The sequence below is a fragment of the Sinocyclocheilus grahami genome, unplaced genomic scaffold (assembly GCF_001515645.1).
Source record: "Sinocyclocheilus grahami isolate Dianchi unplaced genomic scaffold, SAMN03320097.WGS_v1.1 scaffold4.1, whole genome shotgun sequence".
In the NCBI taxonomy this organism is placed as follows: domain Eukaryota; kingdom Metazoa; phylum Chordata; class Actinopteri; order Cypriniformes; family Cyprinidae; genus Sinocyclocheilus; species Sinocyclocheilus grahami.
This window is the reverse complement of record NW_015505183.1, coordinates 3,258,823-3,277,196: the sequence shown is the minus strand read 5'-3', so window position 1 is coordinate 3,277,196 and position 18,374 is coordinate 3,258,823. Positions and strand designations below refer to the sequence as shown.

Genomic DNA, 18,374 nt, shown 5'->3' with positions numbered 1-18,374 from the left:
ACACAAAGCAGGGTGTTCACTCATTCATTGAGAGCACAAATGTAGCCAAAGGGGAAAAATCCATCTGCTAAAGAAACTATACATGCACCTGGTTTACACATGATAAATTCTGTGGACAAAGCTATGGCAAAATCCATGTTTGAACTGTTAATCATGATTACTGAAAACATTTTAATTAGAAGACATAAAATCTTAGTTTTTCTTTTAACTAAAGGTGCCTTTAACTCTATTTTGAAATATTCTTTTTAATACAAGTCTTTAATGTGACCCCAGTGGACTGTCAGTTTACCAAGAAAATTTTTTTCAGCAGGGCTGCTCCTGGTACTGTCTCTCTGTGGCGGTGAAAAAGTCCTCTAGAACACTGCGCAGATACTCAAATGTGGGTCGATTGTCTGGGTTCTCTGTCCAGCAGTGTTTCATGATATTATATAGGTCCTCAGGGCAGTTATCAGGGCAAGGCATGCGGTACCCTCTCTCAAGGTTTGCAATCACCTCTGGGTTTGTCATTCCTGAAAGATCAAGAGTAACCGAAAAATGAGACGTAGCAAAATTATTCCACAATAAATTTCCCATTGATGCTACTGCACAAAATCAAAATGAGCCCATACAGGAAGCATATGGAGCTTGTTACCTGGAAATGGGATTCTTCCATATGTAACAATCTCTGTCAGCAGTACTCCAAATGACCAAACATCTGATTTGATCGAAAAGGTGCCGTAGTTTATGGCCTCAGGTGCCGTCCATTTAATAGGAAACTTTGCACCTGTGCGATTTAAGGCATATTTTTAGATATTTGGTGTTGCAGCCAAACTTTCTTGCATATACTGTACAGGTTATCTGGTGATCTAATCCTAATATGAATTGACAGGACAGAACAGAGCATGATGCAATAGATGCTGCCTTACCTTCTCTGGCAGTGTATTCATTATTTTCAATGAGACGGGCAAGGCCAAAATCAGCAATCTTGCAGATGAGCTCATCAGACACCAAAATGTTGGCAGCTCTCAGGTCTCTATGGATATAGTTCTTCTGCTCTATGTAAGCCATTCCATCAGCGACCTGCAGGGGGCAGTGCAGTGTTAATAATAAGGCTGTGTGTGAGATGACGGCTGTGTTCAAAATAGCATACTGCCATGCTGTCATTTCTGCAGTATATTCTACATGTATACTGTGCTAAGTATGTATGAAATACTGAGATGACTATAGCAGAGAATATTGTGCTAGATACTGTATTTCACGATGCAGTGTGCTTTACTTAACCAACTATTTCCAGTGTAAAAAATTAACTGCAAGTAATATTTGCATAAATACTTGCTGGCATTTTTTAAAAATCTCTTACATGATTAATTATTTTAATCAAACTGTCAAATGACTGTAAAATACATTTAAATTTAATTACACTGCCAATCAGGGTTTTTTTTTAAATTAATTGATGGTCACCAAAGCTGCATTTGTTTGAGCAAAAGTACAATAAAACCAGTAATATTTTAAAATATTACAATTTAAAATATCTGTTTCAGATATTGCATTTCTGTTTTAATATTATTTTTAAATTTATTTTACTTCAGTGATGGCAAAACTGAATTTTTAGCAGCCATGATACTTTTTTTGAGGATTCTTTGATGAATAGAAAGTTTAAAAGAAGAGCATTTATTTGAAATAGAAATTTTTAGTACCATTATAAATATCTTCACTTTCATTTTTGAATTTAATGCATCCTTGCTGAATAAAGTATTCTTTAAAAATGTATTTTCCTTTGAAAGAAAATAATGCAATGTGCAACGTGATGAAGTCATGTGACAACAATGTTGCATACTATTTTTGAACAATTGTTGCATAGGTGTTTCACATACTAATTTTACAAAATACTATGCAGTAGGCTAGCATTTCATTCCGAACATAAACCATGTACACACACAGAGGTCAGTTCCTGAGACAGGGTGGTTCTTGCTGTGACTTCCCTTGATTTGACATTTAACCCCCGCTGCTCCACTCCACCCAGCATAAACCACAGGTTTCATACACAGAAGGTTGGCTTGCTACTATACTTCCTGATGTCTAATGTGTCATTTTTCTTATATTCCCAATGTTTAAGCTAGTTCCAGTTTCAAGTGATCTCAGAACACTAAGGTAGATAGCTGAACTTCTCAGAAGTCTGCTGTTTCTGAATCAGCACCACAGTCAGTGTGAGAATAAAGTACAAATGTTCAGCTCTTTAGTCTTTCTGTCATTTTCTTAAACTCTTTCACACGAAATTAAACTGCGATCTGCGATTGTGGCCAGATAGTTTCTCTGTATGTGTGTGTACAGATGTGTTATTATGGGTGATGCATGATGGCAGTGTGATTTATTTAGCTTTTTATAGAGGATGTTGCACTATGACACCGTGTACATGTTTGTTCAAGGAAGTGCTATGCAGACAGTCATAGTTCAAAAATGTATCGGTTTGATGTGAACATGCCTGACAGTTTTGCCTCAGAACTGAGGTCATGGAAATACCATCAGATCATTTTACACTAGCGTTTCAGCTGTCCGCACAATAATTAGATGTTCTCAACGAAGCATGGAGTGTCATTAATTATGCCAAGAATTGCTGTGACAAATCAGACCTTTGTATGGCCTTTATATTTGTTAGCAAACAAACTGTATGTTTGGTCAGTGAATGTAAATATGATCTCAGTAAGAAACAGAGCATGGAGCCTTTGTGTCTGATTCTGATCCAAAATGCTGTATTATGAAATAATATTACAATTTAAAATGACTTTTCTATTTTAACATATTGTTAAAAATGTAATTTATTCATGTCTTCAGTGTCACATGATCCTTCAGAAATCTTTCTAATATCCTGATTTGGTGCTCAAAAATATTTTCTTATTATTTATATTGTATAGTATATGTATGAAGACATTTATATTGCATGCTCGTCTAGTCAGTTTGTAGTTTGACTTGGGTAGCATGTACCTTTGTTGTTGTTGTGTTAAGGTGTCTAGACTCCAGCACACACAGTCATGCTCATTGTTAACCATGAGATTAGGAAGCAGATCAGCTGCTGAGTAATGCTGCCGTCACAAGCTTAGAGACAGTGGTCAAATAGAGGAATGAGTGATAAACAGAATATGCAAGGCAAGGGTCTGTAATGTAGACCTGAGCATGTTGCGCATACAAATTTGGGTCAGTTTGTTTCCTGTGAGGAATGTCTTCAGTGCAATACAGACCAAATAAATAAATAATACGGTCAGGTGCAGCCTACCTGGGCAGCCATATCGATCAGCGTATTGATGGTTAAAGCACTTCCTTCTGGAGTCTTCAAAAAATCCACCAGGCTGCCTAAAATTAGAGTCAACATGACATTTTAACATACATATATTTTATATAGAGCAAAACTGTAAACTGTAAACTGTTAAATATACTAACTGAGCTAGAAACTAATCTAGTGAGACTGGCCAGGGCATTTTCAGCTCCCGGCATGCACTGCAATGGACTGAATGGAAAGATTAAATGTAAAAAAAAAAAAATGCTTAGATTTTTTTTAACACTTTATTTATAGTTCATAAGTCTTCTGTCTTGTCTTCAGCAGCCTTTTTTAAACATTCTTCAACCACAACTGAATGTTACCGGAAGCACGCTCTCTCCATCACTCAGTTTAGTTCAAAGGCAAAAGGAAACAGCAGATAGATGAATGCTGTTGTTTTGGTGCTTAAAATATTCTGTATGCTCTTCTCAGAGTTTATGAGAAACACGAATAACAGCATTCAGATTAGATCCAAGAACTAGAACATAACAACTGCAGGAAATTAGCGCAGCCAGTTTGGATTAGTCACTGAGACGTTTGGTGTTAAACGCCAAAGTTGTTGCTTTTGAGACGACGGGCTGTGTTGGAAAAAGAAGAACCGACTGACCCTGAAGGAAATTCCCACAAAGGTGCAGCGGAAAATGCCCCATTAGGAACTCAAGTAACTAGCGCGCTATCAGCATACACACTCCTTTCATCTCAGGCCGTATTAGGGTGTAAAATTCAAGGTCGTGGTTAGGTTTAGATGAAGTTCCCATGTTTTGAATCATTCTTTCAGTGTCTCCATTGTTAAAACGACAGAGGGGTGGAAAAAGTCAACCTCTTCTTTAAAATAACAACACAGACAACAATTGTGCTTTAAAACACATCACATGGATCCTAAACAAAGAATTGGAAGATTTTTACAAGCTGAGCGTAATGTTCCTCATCTTCCTTTAAGAGGGAACACAAAGCGGGACCATGCACGAGCTGCGCCACCAGTGTGCTGACGATGTTGTTAATGTGGCTGCTCCTCTTAGAGTCTTTTGTTACCGTCTGCATTAATATGACATTCTGGAGGCCCAACAATCCTCTTAGGCGCAATGAGACTGACAAACCACACAAACAAACCATACTGGGTTACACATGGAATAACGTCCATCAGAATACACCTGCGATGACGACCTAAGGTGCCATTGTTGAGTTAAAAAGAGAAAAGATAGGGTGTGGAGGTCTTTTTTGTGAGCACCTGTGACCATGGTTACCATTTATGTGTCTGATTTGTTGTAGTGAGTTTCTGGGTGGTTGGGTCTAAATTAGAAAGCATTCCTACGGTGGCCGTGAAGTGCAAAACAAATCACAATCTTATCCACATAGCTTATCCATCCAGCTACTTTTAACTAAATGTAAACATACACCCCGTATTTTTTATTCCATAGTAAGGACAATTCATACAATAAATTTAAACTGAGCTACTTTAATACCATCTCTGAACTTTCTACCACGACGCTGCTGTTCTTCGGCTGGCTCTTCCTGTATACGTTGATTGACAGATGTCTCGTCCAGTCAGCGGTGAGTAATCCCAAACCAATGGCACTGTCTCAAACTATACCTACCTCTTCCGGTTTGTCTGATTTGTCGTTGTGTTTTGTGACTTGTTAACTATTTTTCGAATTTGTCGTTGTGTTTTCTGACTTATTTTGTTTTCGAATTTGTCATTGTGTTTTCTGACTTGTTGTTGTGTTTTCTGAATTGTTATTTTGTTTTTTAGACTTGCATTTGCATTTGTAATTTGTTATTTTGTTTTCAGAATTGTGATTTGTTTTGCACTTCACGGCCACCGTACATTCCCGATACTAGCCTATGGAACAAAGACCTTCTTTCTATACATTACACTGTGTTTCATCTTGCCCTCTCAGTATCTTTTCAGTGTGAAATTTGCGCTTTAACTGTTAACATGCTTTCAATGTGAAGTCCGGTTTTGGTGCACATTGTTCTAATCAGGATGCAGTGAGAAGGGGTTTATTATGTATTAGTGGTTAGAGAAACATTATGCAACAGAGCTGCAGCTATAAAGATCTTTAGCCTCTCTGAAACAAACTGCTGTGCGGGTGTTTCTCAGGATAAAATCGCAAAAATAAAATGCCCAAAAAGCAGAAGCCAAAAAATATTATAGCATCTTAAGCCTTTAGAGGAATCATACACCTAGAATTAAAACTGTGCCATCATGTCACTTCAAACTTGTATGGTTTTCTTTCTTCAGTGGAACACATTTCTCTCTTTGAAGGAGCATTTGAGGAAGATTCACACTGCACTTTTCAATGCAATGAAAGTCAATGTAGACCAATAGCTGTCAAGCTCTAAAAAACATCAAAAAGCAAATCTTAGTCCTTAGGACTTGTGCAACATTTTCCATTTCATGTGAAGTCGTTTTATGCTTTTATGCTTGACAAGTCGTAGTCAAAATTCTGTTTACATCTTTTGTGTTCCACAGAAGAAAGAAAGTCATATTGGTTTGCAATGGCATGAGGGTGTGTAAATGATGACAGTTTTCATTTTTGAGTGAACTAATCCTTAGGAGAGAAGGAGTGGTAACAGAGATTGAAAACTGTTTGAACATGTTATGAAAAAATGGGACTTCTGAATTGTGCATCAGACCTGAAACTAAACTAAACTACAACAGAATGATGTGAGACAAAACACAAGGACTTTGTGTGTTCTACAAAACTGAAGTGGGTAATTTTATGTTCTAGAACACTCAAGGTGAGAATGCAGGATATGAAACACATGCACTGCATGCCATTCACAAGAGAGACGTCAAAGCCTCTTATAGAACAATGACAGGCAGCTTATTTAATTAAACACCAGACATTATGAAGGAATAAACATCAGGGCTGTGACTACCATAGATACTGATGGGGAAATATTCAGATTAGTGGTTGAGCAATATAAGTTTTACATTTGGTCCCTCCATAATCTTGAACATTTACACTACCATTTAAAAGTTTTTTTTAGCCAGGATCAAATTAAACTGACTTACAGTATATGTTTTTCAAGAACTATATATATTTCAAATAAATGCTGTTATTTTAAACTTTCTAAAAAATAGTTCCGTTATTTTAGAACTATTTTCAACTGTGATAATGAAAAGAAATGTTTCTTGAGCACCAAATCAGCATATTAGAATGATTTCTGAAGAATCATGTAACACTGAAGACTGGAGTAATGACTACTGAAAATTCAGTTTTGCAATAAATTACATCAGAGGAATAAATTACATTTTAAAATATATTCAAATAGAATAAAGTGATTTTATTGTAATAATATTCCTGTTTTGTGACACAATATTAGCGGTACTGTATTCTCTTTTTTTCAAATACATGCATTCTTAGTGATCATAAGCATAAGAGACTTCTTTTGAAAAACATTAAAAAATCTTACCAACCCCCATACTTTTGAACAGTAGTGTAGGCTATATTGTTGATAAATCTCGATATTATGAATAAATAGTGGAATGCAAGTGTTGTATGCTAACAAAGATGTGTGTATAATCATATTTAAACTTAAAGAGGCATATATGCATTCGTCTATATAAGTAAAAGATGCATGCCACATGTCTGTAAATATAAAAACGCTGCGGTCAATGAAAGAGACTGAAAAAAGTTGCCCATCAAAAATACTCCTGCACAGTCAAAGAGGGTGTTTGATGTTGCTCTGCTGAGAATCATTCAGGTGAGTGAGGGATGCATATTGAGATGCCTTCAATATCTTCAAAGCCATGAGAAAGCTTTGTTTTCATAGAGCGGACACCAGTGAGGAACTGCTGTGGGCTTAACACACACAAACAAAACTCAGACAGTACTCACGGTCCTGATACTACTCAGACCTGTTAGACCTTGAAACCCTGATGAAAGTTTAAATGGAAGTTTACTCAGTGAATGTGTCTGTGATTTGTGAAGGAAGTTCAGGTGGGACGCAGCGATGAATCATTACTAGACATGAAAGATTTGTCATTTCCATTGAAGTCTATCCTCCCTTGTTCACATGAGTGTTTAAGTACATTTGTGTGTCTCACCGTTCTCCATGAACTCAGTGATGATGTAAATGGGCTCCTGTGTAACCACAGCGAAAAGTCGCACCAGTCGAGGGTGCTGCAGGGTCTTCATCAGGTTCGCCTCAGCCAGGAAAGCACTGATGGACATGGTACCTGTCTTGAGATTCTTGATAGCCACCTGACGGTTGTTGTTATACACCCCTACAAACAGAGAGAGAGGGTAAATGGTTTATGTCTCATTTTAAGGAAAACATTCTTGGCAAATGCTTTTCGCTTTCGTCCGTCTTGCGCCGGTCCAAGAATTTCACCTCTAGCAGCGCAATACGAATGCCCCCGGCCATCCCTCTTAAAGAGGTCGTTCACCCATAATGAAAATTCTGTCATCAATCCATTGTCGTTATAAACCTGTATGACTTGGAACAACACGAAAGAAGAATGCTGCTAACAAAACACTACTCAAAATATCTTCTTTTGTCTTCCACAGAAGAAAACAAAATCATACTTTTGGAATGACATGAGGGTGAGTAAATGACGACAGGATTTAATTTTTATGGGTGAGCTATCCCTTTAAGGCTCAGTAAACTGATTTTGAAATAGACATACAACATCTCATTCACCAAAAATGATTTACCTGAGACCAAACTATTTCATTAAGGTCTGAATCTAATCTTTCTGTTATGACATAAAAGCATTGAAAAATAATAATGCTATTTCCTTATTACCATGGGAATGTTTTTGTATAAGGGTGTTTTTAAACAGTTTGATCTGTGAGAAATTCACAATGTTATCCTTCACCAAATTTCTTTGGCTCCACATTGTTTGACTCCTTGATAACCGGTTGACTTCATTTCTGTGGGGTTGATTTGGGTGATGTTATCACAGATGAAAATGACTGAGGTTTAATGAATGGAACAGTTCATTACGTGAAACGGTTATTTCATTTGAATGAGGAAAGTCATTCATTGCAAAAAAACAAACAAAATGGCAGCTATGATGCGGGCCCTTGCTGTCATGGAGTTGACAGGCAGTGAAGGTTAAAACTACTAACCTTCCATTTTAGGGTCAAGACAAGACCAGCATGATTTCTCTGCTGTAGTTTGTTGATGTTTGAAAACTGGGCACATTTGAAGAAGAAAAATCTTCTCAACATACAAATATAAAGCATGAGTTTAGGCCATATATGCTGGTGTTATAAAACTGTGGCATCCTGTTGGTATCTAAACAAAAATACGTAACATAATTCATATACTTAATATTCTACATCAGTGGTTCTTAAAACTTCTGAAACCACTGCTCTAGATAGATCAATTCAATAGCTACCAACACCCAAAATTCAGCGTCAAAGTGATTTAAAGTGAGTTGTGAATGGCTGTTGAACACCATTGTAATGTAAGAGTGAGTTATTTGTTGTTAATTATGCTGTGTGTCAGTGAGTCTGAGCTCGCAGGTGTGTGAGAGTGTCTTAGATCACAGGATGAGACAACCAAAATGCTGATTCTGCTAATTTACAACACTATGACCTTCATCAATGGTAAACATTAGTCAAACGTTCCAACAAGCTTACTGTATTTACAGTTCTGACATGCCAGGTGGTCGCGGAGACACACTCATTAGTGTATTTTTGTAAGAGCAGCACATAAGCCTGTAGATGCATGTTTATCTAGACCCATTCATGATGGTCCAATGCACAATGTTTGCTCGCATTTGCAAACATTTCCAGACAAGCACAGGCAGACCTGGCCATGCAGGCACAACACCTGGATGCTGAAATTTATTTGTTTTGCTTGTTTATTCTTATGTTGGTTTTCCAAGTAGTGTGACATGGACTTGAAATAAAGGCATAATAAATATGTGCAAATATGCTCCTTGAAGTTGTTCACCATGAATCTCAACTTTAAAAAATTGACTCAACTCTGTAATACACTTATATGTGGAAGTAAAACAGAATATGTGGAAGTAAAACAGTTCTTACCCATCCATACTTCACCGAACTGTCCCTGCCCCAGTCTGCGCTCCAGTTTGAGAGATTCACGGGGCACTTCCCACTCATCCTGCCACCAGGGCTTCTGAGGGACTCGGGTTTGACACGGCTTCACCAGGCGAGTGCACAGTCCATCAGCCTCTCCTGCACAGAGAAAAATAAACAAATGCTGTCACTTTTCAACCAGACTACATTTGAGCTCTTATAAACAGAGTGACTAAACTGTTCTTATGTCTTTTATGAATGACCTGATCGATTTGTGTAAGGCACATATGAACACTCGAACGTACGTGAATAATGTTTGACCAGCTCTGAGAGGGAACCGAAGGAGATCTTGGTGGTGATGTAGAATCCGCCTGCGTCCAGGTTGCGGATTCTGTAGTGCTTGATGGTGTCACCCTGTGTGTGGTCCAGGTCTCTCACGGATAGGGAGAAACTACCTGAGGCACCAGAAAAACAGGAAAATCCAAAGTCAGAGGCTGCCAACTGCACATACAGTCACATATCCACCTTCATAACAATGAGAATTTCTACACTGGCGTTTAGAGTCATTTTACAGTTAATGACACGAGGGAAATGTTATTTAATTCACCATTTCCTGTCACTTATTTATTTATTTACTTGTTTTTTACTTATTTTTTCACATTTTATAGTGAAACTAGACAAGAAAAAAAAATTCTGAGCCAGTATTGTAATGTGATAGCACTGTCTGATGTGCCCTTATGGGTCTGTGTTTTATTTTTGGTGTTGTGTGGGGAGAAATGCATTGTTTCATACCTGGTGTGGTCTCACTCTCTCTGATGAGGAAGGAGCCCTGCGTGTTACCGGGGGCCAGTAATTGTCTCATGGCGTCGTTCCTGGAGAGATTTTTAAAGAACCACCTACAACACAACATTATCATCAGTTTCTTAGGGGTTTGACTCATTCATTATCTCATTTGGATCATATTTTGGCATTTCTATTGTTTAAAAGATAGAGGGTTGGGGCGTTTCACACCTCCCACAATCAGAAGAAAGACACCGAAAGTTGAACACAGAAATGTGGCATCAGCAGACAATGGAGTAGCGATGCTCAAAAACCTGTGTGATTTGTGGGAGTATTTTTTTTTCTTCTACTCTTTCCATTACTGACACCCATAATCATCTGTCATAAGCAGCAAGGGGTACCCTAAATGAATCAACCTTTCAGCCACAGATTTGGGGCGGTATTTCCCAGATTTGATCTTCTCTGTTCAGAAACCCACAGCAGCTGATCTGCATAAACACATTTAATTGTGCTTGTGTGGATTTGTTTGGGTGTACGTGAGTGTGTGCACTCTGTATGCAATTGTTAATTGTGCTACTTACGGTTCTGTCTCCATGCTGTTCAGTTTTGCTACAAAATTATGTGGTATGTATCCCCTCTGCCCGGTAAACAGAGACTCTGCCATGAACCATTCAGGATCATCGCTAAAGCACACACACATACACATACATTAGAGTTTAAACCACAACGGTGTCTCCTCTTAAAACTGCACACAAAAAAATGAAACAGACAAACCCTGACTCTGATCTAAACCTAAGTGACATTCAATTCAGTTCAGCTTCTCAAAACCCAACTTGAGTTGGTGGGGGTCAGTGGTCAACCATGTTTTGAGGATCTACTGAGATTGTCTGTTTTAATGTAGGTCTTGCTTACATATTTAGGATTTTCAGCTTCTCCCCTTTCTCAAACCCAAGGTCATCGCTGTGGCACGGCTCATATTTGTATAAGGCTACCATCAGGTTCTCTGGAATACACAGATGACAACAGTGAGCTATCTGAAACACCCACTAAGAGCATATCTGTAGGACATATTGAATGTGTCATCTCACCTGGAAGAGGAGATGATGGTGGAGGTGTGTACTGGGATGGATACGGAATCAGAGGATCATAGTTCTGTGCGAGAGATGATAGAAAACAATGTCAAAATCCAGCATGAATTCAAAAAAATCATGAATTAAAAGTATGGTTAGAGCTACAAAACCATGACTGTAATTCTGCTTATGTTTATAATCAGAAAGGTCATGGCAATTATTATTATTAAACTTCTAAAAACACAAATATTAAGTAAGCTATTAAAAATGTCTGAAGAAAAGCGGTTTTAATTATTTTACTATGATCAGCAATTTCCCTAATAATCTTTTTATGACATCAAAATCTATAATCCATGTCAATAATGTATGAATGCTATAAACCACACAATGCTACGTCCCTAAACAGGGTGGAGCTGTTCTTATTTTCTGCTTTCACAGCCTGTTTTGAAACAACTAACATTCCATCATTCTCATTATGCTATAAACAACATGTGCTGTTCTCTTTTATTTCTAATCTACTCAAATAAAAATAAATCACAAGGAAATGTGTCTCAAATTTAGCTAGAGCTTTTAGTCCACAGTTAATTACCAACACAAAGGCTCATTTCCCTCAAATTATGTAACCCTGAGAGGCTTGACCTGTCTGAAGAATGAGTCACATCAATGCAGACAGACCACGGTAAGAACAGATAAAATTATTATTATTATTATTATTATTATTATTATTTTGAGGCACTTTAGCCACCAAGTATTTGTGCCAAAATTAGAATATTTATTCTAATTATTAGAATATTAGATTATTACATTTAAAAAAATCACTTTCCACAAAAACATTTATGTATTGCATTTTTTTTCAAGAAATAGCACATCTGACACAAATCCTGTCATTATAACACACTAGCGTGTTAAAAATCTAAACACATTTTATGTGTTAAGAGAGATAATACACTGGTTGAGTTAAAAAGTAACACAAAATGTGCCATATCTAGACACATAGATTAAGTAAAAAATAAAACAGGATGTGTTATTTTCAACACATCAGTTTTAAGAGTGTGGTGTCAGTGGCCAACCATCTTTAAAAGATCTCCTGAGATTGTCAGTCTTGCTTAGCATTAAGGATTTCCACCTGAATCACACATATTCCATTTCAGCAAGTTTTTCAAAAAATGCTTTGTGTAGCACTTTGTGAGACTTCGTTGTGTTTTGTCTTGTGTTATAAACCACATAGATTTGTAATGCATCTCTTTAGAGTAGAGAATGGCTCTACCACTTCCTTTCTCTCTCTTCTCCTCACAAAGCCTCTTTAGTAACTTCTCTGTCACTGTCTCACTGCCTTTTTTCAACTGTCTCAAAATTCTGAAATCATATGATATCAAATAACAAAAACTGTCGCTCTCACTTTTTTAATGTAGGAATGCTCTTTGCGTGAATTATTCAATGAATTCAATGGAGGTGTCTACAGGATTTTTTTGTGAGTTCTTCAACCGTTTAAGAATCTTAAACACATTTAGGAAACAAACCACTAAACACAACAGAGTTTTAATATATATCTGTGAAATCTATAATATTTTGGGGGCAAATATAGTAAAGCAATTATTACAGTAGCTTTGTCGCCATACCTTCCGATACTCCTTTCCCTTTACTTCGATTCAGATACTAAATCATCGAGCAGCCTACGACACAGTTGCTAAGGATACTTGCCTGATAATATATTTATTTTCACCAGAGTCTGTTTAGCTCACCCTAACTTATCTAACTTTGTGGTTACTGATTTTATGTTGTTATATACTTGCATGTAAATGGGAAAAAGAAGCATTAAGTGTAGTTGATTGTGACAATTTTCTGTTCTGAATACATACACACATACCTGACTGACTGGAGGCTTTGGGCAGTTACATTGATCGCACCATTCATCTGGATGGTAGGAGAATTCTTCATCAGGATCAAAAGAGCCGCAGTTCCCCATATTTACTAAGTATGAGAGAAAACAGTGACAACTGTGAGCATTAGAACTACAGTGACAACTGAAAGCACACACACACACACACACACACACACACACATATATATATATATATATATAGTGAGCGTGATTTCACCAGGTACAACATGTTCCTGAATCAACATCCTTGTTGATCCTGGAACAACACTCCAATCAGCCAATCAGAATTGAGATATAACTTTTCTGGAAATATCTGTTTTAGGCTTACAATCAGGGTTAGGTGCTTCTACAGCCTTGTTAATCAGCTATCATTGCCCACTGATTTTAGGAATAAATTATGGGTAGGGTTAGGTTTAGGGGTAGGGATTGGTTAAGGCTATATTTTTGGATAATAATGTTGATCCAGGATCATCAAAAGATGTTGATCCATGTCTTACTTGGCAAAATCACGGTGATCATATATGTATGTATATATATATATATAAATAAAAATAAATAAAAAAATAATATATATATATTTAATAGTTGATCAATATCCTAGATAGCACATGTATGTCTGCAAGATGTCTGTTAAAGATCGCTTCATCTGGAAAGCATCTGCTGAGAACAAACATCTGACATCTTTCAGACATCAGTTTTACACACAATCTAAATCAGAAACATCTTAAAGACATCTTCTAAACGTCTATTTGACATCTGATAGGAAACGGACGTATTGCAGATGAGCAAACACGCTAAAATATGTCTTGCAGATGTAAATGCAGACTTTGAGTAGACGTCTCCGTGATGTACATGTGCTATCATAAGTGCTAGCGATTTAGCTCCTGGCGAACAAAAAAAATGTGAAGCAATGGCTAAGCAAATCAATTAATTAATTTACATATGCAATAAATATGTTTTGACATTAATATAATGTATAATATCTATTTTGCACTATTTGGCATGTATTCTCTTTGAGTTTTATTACTGCAGTTACACTGAATATTTTGAGTAAGACTGCTCACACTGGAGTTAATTAATTATTTCCTGATTTATCAGAGAAAAAGAGCCACAAACATTTAGTTCATATTTAGGCCTAACGTTATGTCCGTAGGGTAGGATAAACAGTTCTGTCTACAAACAAAAAAACAAGCAAGCAAAAAAAAAAAGCATCCGTTCTGGACCAGATCTGTAAAGGAGGTTAATCCTCTTTATGAATTGTAGACACACTTTTTCCAACTCAAATACTGAGTTTCAACAGTTTTTTGAATAAACGAAGGGATTTGGATTACAGTGATCCGTATGCATGTGTGCGTGTTTTTCATTGCTCTTGAACATGTTGTGTTTTTGCGTTATGTATCTGGAAGGTTCTTGAAAAAATTCCTATACATAAGTGTTTGTATGTAAGGATGAACTGTCCTAGCTGTAAACTTGTAAATATGTAAACACACAAGCCCACAAGCATTTTCATTCCCATTAAGCAAATAAATAATGTGCTAACTCAATGTGTATGTCTCTTTGGGGTTTGGACCCGTGAGAAACTGTGTTGTTGGGTCAAGAAAAGCTCAACCCTCTGGGTCAAACAGAACACTGTGAGCTCCTGGGACAGTGTGGGAGAACAGCCCAAATCAAAACAGGATATCTAAACAGAGACAAAACTTTCCAATGACCTCCGGCCTGTACCTGACCCTACCAGTATCAGTGCACAAGAGTCTTGAGAGATGCACGCCGTGGTCAAATGGTTGCTTTATGAAGTACGAAGCATAGTTAATGTTTTTGTGACACAGGTGTTCCTAGACCTTGTCAGTGGGGACCAATGTTGTTTTAACTTTCACTATATAGATAAAAAACACTAAGACATATTTTCAAAATATCTTTTGTGTTATGCAGGAGAAAGTAAGTCATATAGGATTGGAAAGAAATGAAGGTGAGTAAATGATGACAGATGGTTTTGTGCTCATTCAGGCCTCCAGTTTCTTTTGTTACAGAGGATGTCTTTGTAAAGGTTTGAAATGAAGCCAAACAGATCAAATGCCTCTGCAAATCCCACCGACACAATCACAAGTTTTTTATATAACACTAAATCAACATGCTTGAGAGCAAACAGAAGTCAAGAGGTTGAGACATGAGGGATAAACTTCACTAATTCACACCAAACGGTCAAAGCTAAGCCAAAAAATACGGATTTAGATTTTACTGTCTGTAGGCCTATTATATACTGAACTGTTGTGTTTTTACGTTATTTTATATCACCTGTTCAGAATGTTTAGAAAAATTACTATTTATGACTGACACCTACCCAAATAAAATAAATAAAGAAATGATCTTAACTCATAAGTCATGAAAGTTTTATTTGGATTAGGAATAAACATTAAAGAATGAGTGGCAGCCAAGCTAGCAAGAAGGCAGTATATAGGAAGAACACAGGGGTTTTCCGACCTAATATTTATAAAATTCCCCTTTTTAAAAAAATATTTCACCAGTGTTCATTTATGAGGATTTTTATTTTCTGTGACTGGAGAAGAATTTTTTTACTGATTTAATATTCGAATACAGTGGCAAAACAACAACAAAAAACACACCTAGTGATTGAATCGCAATTTAAATTTAAAATCATGAAATTGTTATTGACTGATCTTGAGGTGAAACATGATACAACACATGCAGTGATGATATACATGATATTATCGCTATTATATTGCCTTTGTGAATTACTTAGCAAGTTATGCAAAAATGCAATGAATTTTGAACACTAAGGAGCAGACAGCATAATAATGTTCTAGAAATTTCGATTTAAACAGTGCATACATTTATAGATATGATATCAAACTGAACACACTCTCACTTCTGCTTTTCTATTTCAGAATCAGAATTAGCCTGTATTATAAATATGCATAAATAATCTGCTGATTCTTTTTTTAAGTAAATGAATGCTTGAAATGTTTTTCTATTTAGCAAATATTATCAGCTCAGTTTGAAACTCTTTTTGATTTCTTTTCTTTTTTTATATCTTAAGGCTTAGAAAAATAATTTGTAAGATTTCCTCCGCTCCATCTCAGACTTTCTCAGACTTTAGTTTTCGCTTGTAAAGTTTCATCCAATAAATCACTTACTGATTTAAAATGAACTGTCTGAGAATAATTTTACCGGTTTGATAACCTGTACTCATTAAAACTCATCTTGTTTAAAGTAAAGAAAAAGTAGATCCCAGTGGATAAAACTTACATTTTCTGTTGACAGAAGATGCTGATATCAGTGATGGGCCAGTTCAGTAGGCATTGTCATGTCTTTAGCTTTATATTTTATGAAGAACACATTTTTCCACAGAGCAACTAAACCAAGATTACAGACAAACTGACAAGATCTGTTAAGCTTCGCCGTGTATCAAAAGACATGTGCTGCTAAAGTGTCAAGGCTGTGCCAGTCACGTCACAGTTTGACTTCCCACCTTAACAAAGGCACATCACTTGCAAAGCCATCACTCACACACACACACACACACACACACCACTGTGGTGCAGAGCAAACTGATGATAGAGCTTCCTGTCGTTGAGGTGTTTGAGCTGATATTTAACATTTTTCAGCAGGTGCACACTGCTATGAGCAGCTGGTGTCATTGGAGTGAAGGATTCTGGGTCAGGACTCCACTTGTCACCTGCTTTTGTGGCGCCATGATGTCAAAGAGCGGAAACTTTAACGGCACTCATGGGTTTCTGGCTTGTGCTTGTACTAAAAAGAGACACAAAACTTTACATTTGAATGTTCATGCTTAAAAGTGTTACACACATTGCTATTATATGAGGCATTTGTGCCTACTAGTATCCGAACATTTAGGCCTCTGGTTTACATTAAACCGTAGGCCTCTCTCGCAGCACTGTTTACTGGATATACATGTGCAAACCCACACATGCCAGAAAATAAAACTAATATGCAATAGGATTTTTTTTTAGGTAAATTAAAGTAAATCTGACCATTTTTAACTAGATACTTGGATATGGCGCTCATGTCTCTTGTCATTTTCTGTCTCTTAAACCATTTCGGTCTTTCTCTCGCTGCTTCTCATTCTCTCTGAGCAGACCGCACACTTTTGTTGTGGCATCAGTCTGCAAATAATGCATGCTCTTGCAGGAAGTCACAGCCCAGACATTCAAAGGAAATGAGGTACATTCTTAAGTTTTCTGCTGCAGGAACACTCATTTAATTTTAAATTTAAATTTGCTCTGTCATTTGTATTTATTTTGATTTCGTCCAACGCAACTGAAACTTCTGACCAGGCTTTTCATGTGGTGAGTCCAGAGCTCACAGCATAAATGGGTGTTTCACTGTGGTTTCAGAGGTGGCGTTATATGGTGAAAATGTCACTCATTTATAATTCTATTACTCAATCAGATCCCCTCGCAAGATGGACCAAATCAGGGTGATTTTTGCAAATTGCTGGATTTCTTGTTGTTTTTAGATGTCTGAGTAAACGCTTGAAACAATGGCTTGGTATTTTGGTGGTATTGTGGTTCAAATGAGGGGGGGTTTGAAGGAGAGGGGATGTTGAGTAGGGCAGATCATCGTACAGTTTTTCTCAGTCGCTTTGGTGCATTTCTCAAATCATCCTTAATATTTGCAAAAAACTATGTGCATTTCTCAAAACAATTCGACAAACAGCACCACACAATGGATTACCTGCAAAAGCCTGTAACTTACTCAAAATCTTTAGTTTATCTCTCAAAAGTAAGTATTTATGTCAATTAACATATCAGTGCCATCAGAATGAAAAGTCCTTGTGTCATTGTTCACAAACAAGAGTCAAAATGCTTAGTCATGTTGTCAATATAACAGTGTTAGTATTACCTGATGTAAACTATGGCAACATTTTGGATGACAGTTACTGTATTGAACAGTATGCCATATATCCATTTCAAAAGTACAAATTTACACATTACTGTATGTGGGATATTGATTGAAAGAGACTGGATAGAATTCCCAGTTACATTTTACTAGTGGTCTGACCAAAAAAAAAACATTGTGATATAGAAAAGGAAAAAGAAATATGGGCACAAAGATGAAAATAAAAAAAATTAGAAAGTTCATTGTCAGAATTTGTAACTCTTGTGGTGTCCTCTGTCTATACAGTATATGCTTTCCAACTGAAGATTCATGAGATTAACCTTTGAGCTATTTCAGAGAAATGGTTTATCATTGGTTGATCTACATTCTCTTCATTAGTGAAAGTCAAGATTCACTTGCACAATTCATGCCAAATTTACAAAAAGTCTAATAATAATGTGTAAAAAATGTGCTTGACAGTTTATGACAACTAG

General features: G+C 36.7%; 1 protein-coding gene across 1 annotated transcript; it reads right to left on the bottom strand.

Moving 5' to 3' along the window:
* Positions 1-273: 273 nt before the first annotated feature.
* On the bottom strand, positions 274-16,501 carry LOC107582994 (tyrosine-protein kinase Lck). Its single transcript, XM_016269051.1, has 13 exons — positions 16,288-16,501; positions 13,009-13,112; positions 11,160-11,223; positions 10,984-11,074; positions 10,653-10,754; positions 10,084-10,187; positions 9,597-9,746; positions 9,298-9,450; positions 7,347-7,526; positions 3,251-3,327; positions 906-1,059; positions 632-763; positions 274-509 (listed from the first exon to the last, which is right to left on the bottom strand). The coding sequence occupies exons 2-13, from the start codon at positions 13,105-13,107 to the stop codon at positions 304-306; spliced, it is 1,512 nt and encodes a 503-aa protein (XP_016124537.1). The 5' UTR covers positions 13,108-13,112; positions 16,288-16,501; the 3' UTR covers positions 274-303.
* Between the last annotated feature and the right edge of the window lie 1,873 nt (positions 16,502-18,374).